This window comes from Scylla paramamosain, chromosome 2, assembly GCF_035594125.1.
Source record: "Scylla paramamosain isolate STU-SP2022 chromosome 2, ASM3559412v1, whole genome shotgun sequence".
NCBI lineage: Eukaryota > Metazoa > Arthropoda > Malacostraca > Decapoda > Portunidae > Scylla > Scylla paramamosain.
The window spans coordinates 13,385,001-13,397,500 of NC_087152.1; the positions used below are offsets into that span (position 1 = coordinate 13,385,001).

At 41.1% G+C, this 12,500-nt stretch overlaps 2 protein-coding genes across 6 annotated transcripts in view; one reads left to right on the forward strand and one right to left on the reverse strand.

The window, feature by feature from the left end:
* Positions 1-12,500, reverse strand: part of LOC135110420 (nucleoplasmin-like protein ANO39) — a 130,467-nt gene that overhangs the window by 105,745 nt on the left and 12,222 nt on the right. The window contains exon 1 of one of the 5 annotated variants that reach the window (XR_010273264.1): positions 7,729-7,952. The exons of 3 other annotated variants lie outside the window; for them this stretch is intronic. The gene's annotated coding sequence lies outside the window, so the exon portion shown is untranslated. Of the gene's footprint in view, positions 1-7,728; positions 7,953-12,500 lie in introns of those variants that run through there. One more of the 5 variants, XR_010273269.1, reaches the window with a different exon arrangement.
* LOC135110463 (uncharacterized) overlaps positions 1-12,500 on the forward strand; it is a 46,682-nt gene that overhangs the window by 1,008 nt on the left and 33,174 nt on the right. Inside the window, exon 2 of the mRNA XM_064022824.1 lies at positions 1,101-1,238. Within this exon, the coding sequence (XP_063878894.1) occupies positions 1,101-1,238 (138 nt within the window). The remainder of the gene's footprint in view (positions 1-1,100; positions 1,239-12,500) is intronic.

Below are 12,500 nucleotides of genomic sequence, written 5' to 3' on the forward strand. Positions count from 1 at the left end.
TATTATTATTATTATTATTATTATTATCATTATTATTATTATCATTATTATGAAACATGGGTATAATGAATCCGTAAATAGGTGAATGAATGACCTAAGGAAAGTTGTAGTACTGTAGTAGTAGTAGTAGTAGTAGCAGTAGTAGTAGTAGTAGTAGTAGTAGTAACAGCAGTAATAACAGAACAAGTAGCAGTAAAAGTGTCAGCAGTATGTATCACAGAAAGCCTAGGTACAGTCTCCAAGCATTGTGCAGTGTGAGAGTACCCTTTGTTGATAAGAAGCGGCAGCCTCCCAGCCACTCCTGCTATCGAAGAGGTGACCTTATTGATACGCCAGCCTGCACACCTTGCTTGCAATAATACATGTCTTTTGTGATTCTCCTTGTGTCTTGCTGTCCAGCGTGTTATTACTATTATTTTAGCAGTTATTAAAACTATCCCCATCACTATTATCAGCGTTTTATAATGGTGGCAATATCAGCAGTAGTGGTAGTGGTGGTGGTGGTAGTAGTAGTAATAGTAGTAGTAGTAGTAGTAGTAGTAGTAGTAGTAGTAGTAGTAGTAGTAGTAGTAGTAATAGTAGTTGTAGTAGTAGTAGTAGTAGTAGTAGTAGTAGTAGTAGTAGTAGTAGTGGCGGTAGTAGTAGTAGTAGCAGTACTGGACCGTTTTTTTCAGTCTTAAAACTTTTTCACTTTTTCACTGTCGCAGAAAAATAACATTCCCAAGTCCTGGGACATAGGACTTCTCTTCGTACCTTTTTTGTCTATATTTTTAACTATCAATGAACACACACACACACAGGGCCGCAGCTCGCCGCGTGGTGGCACCGCCGCCGGGCCACCGCGGCCCGTCCGTCACCTCGTCAGTGTGTTAAATACAGCGCCGCCACATGCTCGCTTTATTCCTTTTATACCTAACTCAAGACCGATTAAAAAAAAAAAAAAATGCATAAAATACACAACGTAATAATAAATTGCCAGCCAAATCTAAATTAGTTTGTAAAGTGAACACAAACACACACACACACACACACACACACACACACTCTTAATGTCCAGTCTTTGAATAATCTGAAATGTGACAGTGGCGTAATCTTTACAGAAATACGTGCAGTATGGTGAGGCGCCCACTCAAGTGTTCATCACCAACACCAAGCTCTCCGGCACGGACCACCCGATCTACAGGGGCAAGTTTGCGCCCGTGCCGCAGCCCCTGCAGAACAAGATGAGGCTCTTCCAGGTGGGTGTCTTGCTGGCCGAGGGCGCCAGGAGTACTTAGTCAGATAGAGGGAAAGGCGCCCCGCTTGCCGGCGCGGACGCTAACACGATGGTAATATCTGTTTGCACACTTTATCCCCGTAAAGAATGTAAAGGCTCGGCGAGGGGTCGCTCCGCTCACACGCGTCCACCGTAGGGTTTCAAGGTCCCCAAGGACGCCAAACATGCCGCGGTGAGTCAACGACCCCCCCGGGCTTGGTGTGGCTGTACGAGTTACTTGATGCATGCAGTGATCGCCGCGAGATTGTCCTGATCCAGAGTTGCATGAGTGTGCCAGTCTTGGCGCGCTGACTAGTAACAAAATTTTATATACGAGTATATATATTTATATATATTTTTTTCATCTGAAATTCCCAGGCTATTCATCATAGTCTCACATTACATTATGTGGCAGTGGTTATAGATTTCTGCACCATTACGTCAAGAACAAGGCAATTAATAGCCCAGACAACATGATGTGAGTGCCGGCGGTGTGCGACAGGGTGGCGGCGGCCGGGACAGCATTACGCCCCGCTGTAATGATTACCCTCGCGACCTGCATTGTTTGGGTTTACTCTTTATGTTTGCTGCTTTTCTTACTCATTTGACTCACCGCCTGACTATAATGTGTACTGTGCTTTGCATTTCGTATTCCTGACAATATGGTGAATATTTTTTAGCGGAATTTTAAGAGTGGCAAATCGTGATAGAAGTTGTGTGATACAGAAGTTTGATTTTATTTTAGCATTTCATTATTCACGACGATACCGGCATGTATTAAGGCGCTGCAGGAGTACATGACCTGACTTGCTCCCACACAAACTACACACATGAAAAAGGCCCTCTTAATGCCAGGTTCTATAGAAAATTCCAAATAGAAAAATCAAATAATGGAGGATAAGTGTCTTCAAACCTCTCTCTTGAAAGAGTTCAAGTCATAGGAATGAGGAACTACAGAAGCGGAAATACAGAAACAGGCAGGACTGCCTCAAGTTGTGTGAATTCAATGGAAGCGCATTGTTCTTAAAGGAGAGAAAAATGCTTAAAAGGACATGCATGCATCGCAATATACTCCTGGGAACATAATTACTATTTCACCATTTTCTCAGCTTCAGTAGTAACAAAGGAGGCAAAAACATGCGCTTTCCCTTTAAGCGATAGTACGTGCTTCTTGATTAATAACAAAGAATGTTTTGTCACTGGAAATCAATAAAAACAGTTGACTCTTGCCGCAGCCTTGAGGTGCCGCTCGCCGGGCCGCACTTTGTCTTCACAAACACCAAGCGAGCGACACGTCCCGTCTGCGTACTGCGCTCTACCAAAAATTAGTAAGTACTCGTGCAATCTCGGTGACATTTTAGTGCTTTAGTTTAAAGCGTTCTTAGAAAGTAAAGTTGTGCCGTGATTTGCGTGCCCTGCCAAGTGTCCCTCCCCTCAGGCCAAACACCGGCGGCCGCGTGCTTGGGGTGTGTGAGGGCGGCAGGGCGCGGCGGCCAGTCACTCTTGCCGCTTCCTCTCACAGTACCTGCTGCCGCCCGCCTGGCCCAGGATATTACACTGCAGCCTTACAAAAGATAAACTGTGGGTCGATTCACCTCGTTCTATTCAGGGAGATTATGCAGTGTATTTACTTTAGCCTTTCTGGTGAGCAGGGATAATATTAGACTGCGGATTTTGCAAGATAAATAAACTATTAGTCGATTCACTTGAAGTTTTACTTAGGGAAACTATATTCTTATCATAGTTATTGATTTTATCGGGTACATGATATTCACGCTACAATGTGTAATGATGATGATAATAATAATAATAATAATAATAATAATAATAACAATAATAATAATAATAATAATAATAATAATAATAATAATAATAATAATAATAATAATGATAATAATAATAACAATTCTTACGGTGTCTTCTGCACAAATAGCTCCGGCGTGTGTTAACTGAGAGACGAAAATTAAAAAGTGCTACATTCTCATATTTTATATTGCCGCGTGAGCCAGGCATTAATGAAAGCCTCGTTGTGGGCCGCGCCTGTAACGCTGGGAAACGCCATGCCACGTGCCAGTAGTGGGGCGGAAAAAAGAAGGGAGGAAAAAAAAGGTTATGTGATCTAAAAATATGAAAATACAAGAACTATAACCTTCATGACTTATCGTTCGGTTCTCCTTACGGCTTTGTTTTATAGTAGATGAAACTCTAAGCGTGTAGGTGTCCAGAACTGTAATATCTAGATCACTAAGATGAAAGGAAAAAAAAAATGTGCTATCATCTTTTTTTTTTTACTCTTACTATTCCACAAGTTTTTTTCTTTTCTTTTTACCTTTCAAACTATCAATGAATACACACACACACACACACACATACACACACACACACACACTCCAAAAGACAGTCCATTTACGAGCTTGACTCAGTCCTGCAAAAATACAGACACACACACACACACACACACACACACACACACACACACACACACACACACACACACACACACACACACACACACACACACACACACACATACACACACACACACACACACACAAACTCCAAAAAGACAGGCCATTTACGAGCTTGACTCAGTCCTGCAAAAATACACACCCACCCCCACACATGCACACACACACACACACACACACACACACACACACACACACTACGCATCACTACCGCTACTACCACCACCACCACCACCGCCACCGCTCAACACACAACACAACAAATGCCTCCAGTCTGCAAACATTCCCTCCCGCACAGAGGCCTGGGAGGGGTGAAAACAGGACTGTTGGGAGCGGGTGTTGACGTGGACGAGTGCTGGAGCAATGTGCAAGTGGTGTTGGTGTGTGGCGAACGGGGCGTTAGTGGAGGCAAAAATCGGTCTCTTACTGTCCCAGCCGAGCCGCCCATCCCTGAAAAGACCCGCCGACCCCCCCAGCACTTTTCAAATGGACAAGAGAAGGACAAGTTTGGTTGGGGCCAGCTGGGGCTTGTGTGTGGCTCGTCTTCGGCCACTAGAATGGGGCAGGGGGACGGGAATGGGGTTAGGAATTGAAATGATGTTAGAGGGGGTGACTTTTTTGGTGTTTTTGCAAAGGAATAGGCGGGAGTTTTGCACGTGCTAGAAAAGGGAGTTGACGGAGGGATGCTGACTGAGAGAAGTTTTGCGCAAGGGTGTTTTCTGAATTGGATGTTTGAGGGAGTTTTGTAACCAGAGAGTTTTTTTTCTTTTTGAGGAAGTAAAGGATGATTTTTTTTTCTTCTTTTTTTGCACGTGCCGGAAAAGGGGGTTGAGGAATGCTGTAGGGAATCTATAGTGAACTGGAGACAAAAAAAAGGAAAAGAGTTGTCGAGTGTTATCATGAATGGAATGGTGTTAAGAATTGAAATGCTGCTACGGAGAAAGTTCAAAGACCGGTAGTTTCTTTTGTAAAGGAAGAAAGGTTATTCAGACAAGAACTGAGTGATGCTGAAGGAAATCTATTGTGAAATAAAGAAAAAAAAGGGAGTCGACGAGTGTTGTCATGACTAGAATGGTGTTAAGACCTGGAACAATGTTAAGGGAGAGTTTACTGACCGGTAATTATTTTTTGTCAAGAAAGAAAGATTTTTGGAAAAGGGAACTGAGGAAATTTAGTGAAGTTAAAGAAGGAATTGAAGAGTCTTGTGAAGTATAGTGTTTGGAATTCGAATGAAGTTACAGAGAGTTTAGTGGCAGACAATTTTTAGTAAAGGAAGAGATTTTTCTTTTCTTTTTTTTTTTTTTTGCGTGATAGAAAAAAAAAGTTGAGTGATACTGAAGTGAAATTACTGAAATAGAATATAGTGAGTTAAAGAGTCTTATTGGGAGAATAGTGCTTGGAATTGGAATGATGTTAAAGAGAGAGAGAGAGAGAGAGAAAGAGAGAGAGAGAGAGAGAGAGAGAGAGAGAGAGAGAGAGAGAGAGAGAGAGAGAGAGAGAGAGAGAGAGAGAGAGAGAGAGAGAGAGAGAGAGAGAGTTGTGAGGACTGATACGTTGCTTGCGATATAAAATGTAAAATTTGCACCATCTCTCTCTCTCTCTCTCTCTCTCTCTCTCTCTCTCTCTCTCTCTCTCTCTCTCTCTCTCCTCTCTCTCTCTCTCTCTCTCTCTCTCTCTCTCTATCCATCATACCGTTTGACTTTTTTTTTGTCATTTTCCCTTTTCTTCTTTTCTTTCTTTCTTTTCGCAACATGTACTGTATGTGTGTGTGTGTGTGTGTGTGTGTGTGTGTGTGTGTGTTGCAGTAGTAGTAGTAGTAGTAGTAGTAGTAGTAGTAGTAGTAGTAGTAGTAGTAGTAGTAGTAGCAGCAGTAGTAGTAGTAGTAGTAGTAGTAGTAGTAGTAGTAGTAGCAGTAGTAGTTGTGGTAGTAACAGCAGTAGTAGTGGTTGTGGTAGTTGTAGCAGTAGCAGCAGCAGCAACAATAAAATTACGATAGCAGTATATAACGGAAAATTAATGCGTTAAGAAGAAAACTTACATGCAGATACACGAGAGCAGGGGACAGAGAGAGAGAGAGAGAGAGAGAGAGAGAGAGAGAGAGAGAGAGAGAGAGAGAGAGAGGGAGGGAGGGAGAGAGGCGGTGCAGAAGGGAATGTTCTGATAAATTCACACTTAGATAGATGGCTGACCAGTTAATTAACCTGACAGACAGACAGACAGACAGACAGACAGAGAGAGAGACAGACAGACAGACAGACAGGCAGGCAGGCGTGAAGAGAGACAGACAGATTGCGACAAGCATTACGTGAATACTTTGATAAAAAAAAAAAAAAATACGCCAAAAAATTTTCCTTGAATGTAAGTTTTCCTGCAACTCATTGTTTTCATGATCTTCATCATCATCATCACCATCATCATCATCATCATCATCATCATCATCTCATTTCTTTACTTTCGTTATCTTTAACCTTCTTTTTCCGTCTTGTTTTCTTTGTTCGTCATTTTCTTGATTTTTTTTTTTTTTTTATCGTTTTCTTCAAAGAAAAATGTATTTTCACTTTCTTGTCTTAGAGTTTGTCACCGCGCCGGCAGACGTTCAGTACAATGGTTTGGCGATGAGCACGTGGAAGTCTATAATAAAGCACGCGCGTAAAAATAAAAATCTCAGTATATAATCTTTTCAGAAATCACATACGTACATTTATATATTTACTTATCTATTTTTTTATTTATTTTCCCTACATTCATACTAGAGTTGTTTCCAAGACCTGATTACCGTTCGCCTTTTACGGGTACATTAACTTATCCTTATTAATGAAGCTAAACAAAACATCGTATCTTAGGGCGGTAGAAAACAAGTTAATACTCATATAGGCTAGTTTAGGTATGAAAGGTTAATTCTACTCGTCATAAGTTTAAATATTATCATAGTTATTCTAATTTCAGCTCTAATTTGCTCATCTCTTCAATATATTAGATGAATTTGTTATTTTTCATATATTCCAAGTGATTTTCTTATGCTAAGTTGTCTATGCCTCCCGGAAAAAAAAGGCTAAATTATCATATCATACTGCTACATTACTAAGGGGAATCACACTATCGTGATATCATTACATTAAGCGGAGTCACATTGTCCATATCACATAAGGCGGGGTTACATCATCATATCAGTACATTAAGTGGGCACACATCATATCATCACAGTAAGCGAGGTCACATTACTATCACATCAATACGGAAAGCGGGGTCACATTCTCATATCAATACATTAAGCGAGGTCACAAAATAAGACGATGAAAAGTACAACAAAAAATAAATAAATAAAATTAAATAAAAATCGACGTTTTCAGTCAGTTTAAGTTCAGGAAGATTTACTAATAATGATGAGAGGCGTGGCATGGTTGAGGTACTCTTGTTCATGCAGCGGTTCACTGTAATGCGACTCCGGCGCAAGATAACGGTCTCTATCAGTGACTAGGGCGGAGAGTGGGCAGGAGTGGCAGGCTGAGGAATTATTGTTATCGACTGCCAAACTGACTGACCCATTGACGGACTGACTGACGGACTGAGCTTTATCAAAGATTTCTCCTCTCCCGTACACACACACACACACACACACACACACACCCTCACTAATCCAAGAGTTAACTAGTATCTTCAAACTTTCATCCCTGGAATTCTTCTCCTATTTCTGCATCTCCTCCTGCTTGTACGGCTTGAACTGTCTCAAAGGGGCAGCATAAAGACACCTCATCAAATAAATTGCTTTCTCTTTCATTTTTTTTCACTGCTAATTATTTTCGGGAACGCCATTATGAGTGGGCTTCTTTCATTACTCTCTCTCTCTCTCTCTCTCTCTCTCTCTCTCTCTCTCTCTCTCTCTCTCTCTCTCCTCTCTCTCTCTCTCTCTCTGTAGACGCACCATTTACTATAAGCCTCATCAAAAATTTACCGATACCCAAAACTTAATTAATAAGCGAAAATACTAGGAACCAGTTCATTTACCTTAAAGCTGACCGACTGACTGACTATTAGTGGTCGGGACTTCCTGGACGGCGGGGCGGTGGTGGCAGTGTTAAGCAGAGTCGTGAGTGGCAGTATGTGAATACCTCATGTGGTGTGGTGCGGCGCTGGGTGTACACTGGCTCGGAACTAATTAATTGTATACGCAGAAGAGCGAGGCTGGGATGCATGTGGTTTGATTTTCGGCAGGCAGGAAGGCAGGCAAGGCAGCGCTCAACCAGTCAGCCACTCCCACAATACACAGCAGGCAATCCACTTTCTCTACAGTTGCCATAGAAATACTGATGTCGTTTTCTACTCAATGTTTCGGGGTAAAAAAGATGCATCAGACTTATAATTCCGATACTCACAGCCCTATTTATTCTTGGTCATTACGAAACTCTTAGTAAAAAAGCAGGTTATTTATCCATATATTGATTTCTGTTGGACGTGACTGCTCTCGGTAACTGAACACAGCGGCGTTGCCCAATGACATCAAGTGTTCCTCGCTGAAGTGACGCGGGGCACTGGCCAATTAGCATTAGGCCAGATTAGTTGAAATAATCGTTTCTCTTTCCTTTCCGAAACTTCACATTATTAAGTATTGCCTCATGTTTGCTTTGTGTGTGTGTGTGTGTGTGTGTGTGTGTGTGTGTGTGTGTGTAGAAACGGTCAGAGGAAGAGTGATCGTTATTTTCTATTGTTATATATGAGAAAATGAGCAATGAAAACAAATTAACATCTATTAACATCTAAACAAATTAACACTATTAACATCACTATTATCATCACTCGTCACTACCTCCCTCACTCCCATCACCACCACTACCACCACCACTACCACCACCATCACCACCACCACTACCACCACCATCATCATCATCGCATTCATACCAAGTAATACTGCACTGTCACGCCACCCATTTATTCTGTTCACCTTTCCCTACAAGATCATGTACAGTCACGCTCAGAAATCGATTACTCTGCCACGCTCCCTTGCACTGTGTATTGCTTTATCCATCCGCCCTCTGACCTCCTTATAGAATGTCACTCGTCGGAATCCGTAAGAAGGTCGCCAATAGATCAGAGGACTTTAAAGCTTTACCTTACGTCTTCCCTTAGCCGCAAACCACTGTGGGATATTTTTGTCCTCAGAATACAGTATATCACTTTTCAGATTATATAAGAATGTTGTCAGTGGGTCATAGGATTTTCACATCTTAGAGTCCTACTTCGCATGTTTTCCCTCAATCGTAAACGACTTGGGTATTTCTTCTTGCTCTACTGCCGTCTTCAAATGTCATAACTACTGGCTGGACACTGGGAAGTTTTTTTTTTTTTATCTCTCTTTTCTTTATTGTAGTTATCATGTTTCTGTGTCCATACCTTCCTCATTTATTCCTTCTACTTTCTTGCTTCCTCCTTCATTTCTTTCTTCCTCCATTCTTGTTTCATATTCTTCCTTCCTCTTTCATATTTCATCCCATCTTGGTGTTTCTTGGTTACGACATAGGAGCTTGTAACGGCCTTGTATTGTGCCCTCATTGCTGTGAATTCTTGAAGGTCGTAATGAAAGGATTAAGACTGAGGGAGAACGCTAAACACAGTGGAGGTAAACATTATACTGGGTAGACACTGGTTACTTCTGGTAATTTCTCTCCTTTCTGTTCTGTGGGTGCTTGTAAAGATGTTGTATTGTGCCTTTAGTGTTGTGAATTGTTGGATATCGTAATGAAAGGGTTTTGACTGAGGGAGAATGCTTAACACAGTGGTAGTGAGTGTGGCACGTTAACAGACGTCTTTCTGATCGTGAATGTACTAAGCAGGTGTATTTCTGGTGCAGTTAGTGTTTATGGGGACGTTTGGTTTATATTTATGGGGCTTGTGGTGAAGATGGAAAATTATTTAAGTGAAAAGCACATAGAGAAATGTCAGTGAAAAAAATGCAGAGGGAAATAAAGGGTTTTTTCTAACTTCAGATTTCATAACTGACCTGATCTGACCTAAAAATGTAATCGATATCATACGAGTATTTTTCATCTGTGATTTATTTTCCAGTAACAATTTTTCCTGTACATTTTTTTTAATATGACATTTATTCTTGTATTATTTTTTTACTGGTACCTTTTCTTTCTTTTTTTTTCTTTCTTTTCTTCTTCTTTTCTTTCTTGCCTTTTTGCTTTCATTCTTTCTTGCCTTTTTGCTTTCATTCTTTCTTTCTCTCTCTCTTGATTTAGCACTAACATCCTGATCATTGAGCCTATCCCAGGCATCCACCTCTCTTGCACCTCTTTATGTCATTCACTATGTGGTATGTGGTATGTGGTATGTACAGTTAACTAAAGTAGCAATGTCATTATTGTACATGTTTCAAACCAAAATGTGATATCAGACAATTGCCTCAGCCTATCACATCCCCAGCTCCTCTCAGTTTTCGCGGAACTTTCAATACAAAGCAGTTCATTAGTCCATAGATCAATTCCTATTCGATTTATGCACGTAAAAAAAGAATCACTGAGCTTTGCAACATCAATACTTGGAATAACTGTACGTATGACTGCTATATCTGTCTATGAGGTACACACACACACACACACACACACACACACACACACACACACACGCTTAAAGGGGTAAAAGCCGAATGTTACGTATATCGCCGCCTCATTCATTCTCCTTGATTGACTCTCTCTCTCCTCCAGTCCCTCACTTTTCGCGCCAAATATTGCATCAACAAACTCGTCGCGTCCACAGCTTCGTGTAAAAAGAGAGAATTGTGGCCAGGTGTGTGTTGCCGTCATGATTGTTGCACCGTGTCATCCTCCTCCTCCTCCTCCTCTTCCTCCTCCTCCTCTTCCTACTATTACTACTACTACTACTACTACTACTACTACTACTACTACTACTACTAATAATAATAATAATAATAATAATAATAATAATAATAATAATAATAATATAATCATTATTTTTTTATTTATTTTTTAATTACTTATTTATTTATTATTTTTTATTTATTATTATTTTTTTTTTTTTTTATGTAGGAGGCACACTGGCCAAGGGCAGCAAAAATCCAATAAAATAAATGCCAGTCCCATAAAAGGGTCAAAGCAGTGGTCAAAAATTGAAGGATAAGTGTCTTGAAACCTCCCTCTTGTAGAAATTCAAGTCATAGGAAGGTGGAAATACAGAAGCAGGCAGGGAGTTCCAGAGTTTACCGGAGAAAGGGATGAATGACTGAGAATACTGGTTAACTCTTGCATTAGAGACGTGGACAGAATAGGGGTGAGAGAAAGAAGAAAGTCTTGTGCAGCGAGGCCGCGGGAGGAAGGGAGGCATGCAGTTAGCAAGATCAGAAGAGCAGTTATTATGAAAACAGCGGTAGAAGACAGCTAGAGATGCAACATTGCGGCAATGAGAGAGAGGCTGAAGACAGTCAGTTAGAAGGAGAGGAGTTGAAGAGACGAAAAGCTCTTGATTCTATCCGGTCTAGAAGAGCGGTATGAGTGGAACCCCCAAGACATGTGAAGCATACTCCATACATGGACAGATAAGGCCCCTGTACAGAGTTAGCAGCTGGGGGAGCAAGAAAAACTGGCGGAGACGTCTCAGAACACCTAACTTCATAGAAACTGTTTTAGCTAGAGATGACATGTGAAGTTTCCAGTTAAGATTATAAGTAAAGGACAGACCGAGGATGTTCAGTGTAGAAGAGGGGGACAGTTGAGTGTCACTGGAGAAGAGGGTATAGTAGTCTGGAAGGTTGTTGTGTCGAGTTGATAGATGGAGGAATTGAGTTTTTGAGGCATTGAACAATACCAAGTTAGCTCTGCCCCAATCAGAAATTTTAGAAAGATCAGAAGTCAGGCGTTCTGTGGGCTCCCTGCGTGAAATGTTTACTTCCTGAAGGGTTGGACGTCTATGAAAAGACGTGGAAAAGTGCAGGGTCGTATCATCAGGGTAGGAGTGGATAGGACAAGAAGTTTGGTTTAGAAGACCATTGATGAATAATAAGAAGAGTGGGTGACAGGACAGAATCCTGAGGAACACCACTATTAATAGATTTAGGAGAAGAACAGTGACCGTCTACCACAGCAGCAATAGAACGGTCAGAAAGGAAACTTGAGATGAAGTTACAGAGAGAAGGATAGAAGCCGTAGGAGGGTAGTTTGGAAATCAAAGCTTTGTGCCAAACTCTATCAGAAGTTTTTGATATATCCAAGGCAACAGCAAAAATTTCACCAAAATTTCTATAAGAGGATGACCAAGACTCAGTAAGGAAAGCCAGAAGATCACCATTAGAGCGGCCTTGACGGAACCCATACTGGCGATCAGATAGAAGGTTGTGAAGTGATAGATGTTTAAGAATCTTCCTGCTGAGGTTAGATTAAAAAAAACTTTAGATAGGCAGGAAATTAAAGCAATAGGATGGTAGTGTGAGGGATTAGAACGGTCACCCTTTTTAGAAACAGACTGAAAGAATCTTCCTGCTGAGGTTAGATTAAAAAAACTTTAGATAGGCAGGAAATTAAAGCAATAGGATGGTAGTGTGAGGGATTAGAACGGTCACCCTTTTTAGGAACAGACTGAAAGTAGGCAAACTTCCAGCAAGAAGGAAAGGTAGATGTTGACGGACAGAGTTGAGAGAGTTTGACTAGGCAAGGTGCAATAGGACACAACAAGAGGACAATAGGACAGAACAATAGGAGGGATCCCATCAGGTCCATAAGCCTTCCGATGGTTTAGGCTACTATTACTACTACTACTACTACTAC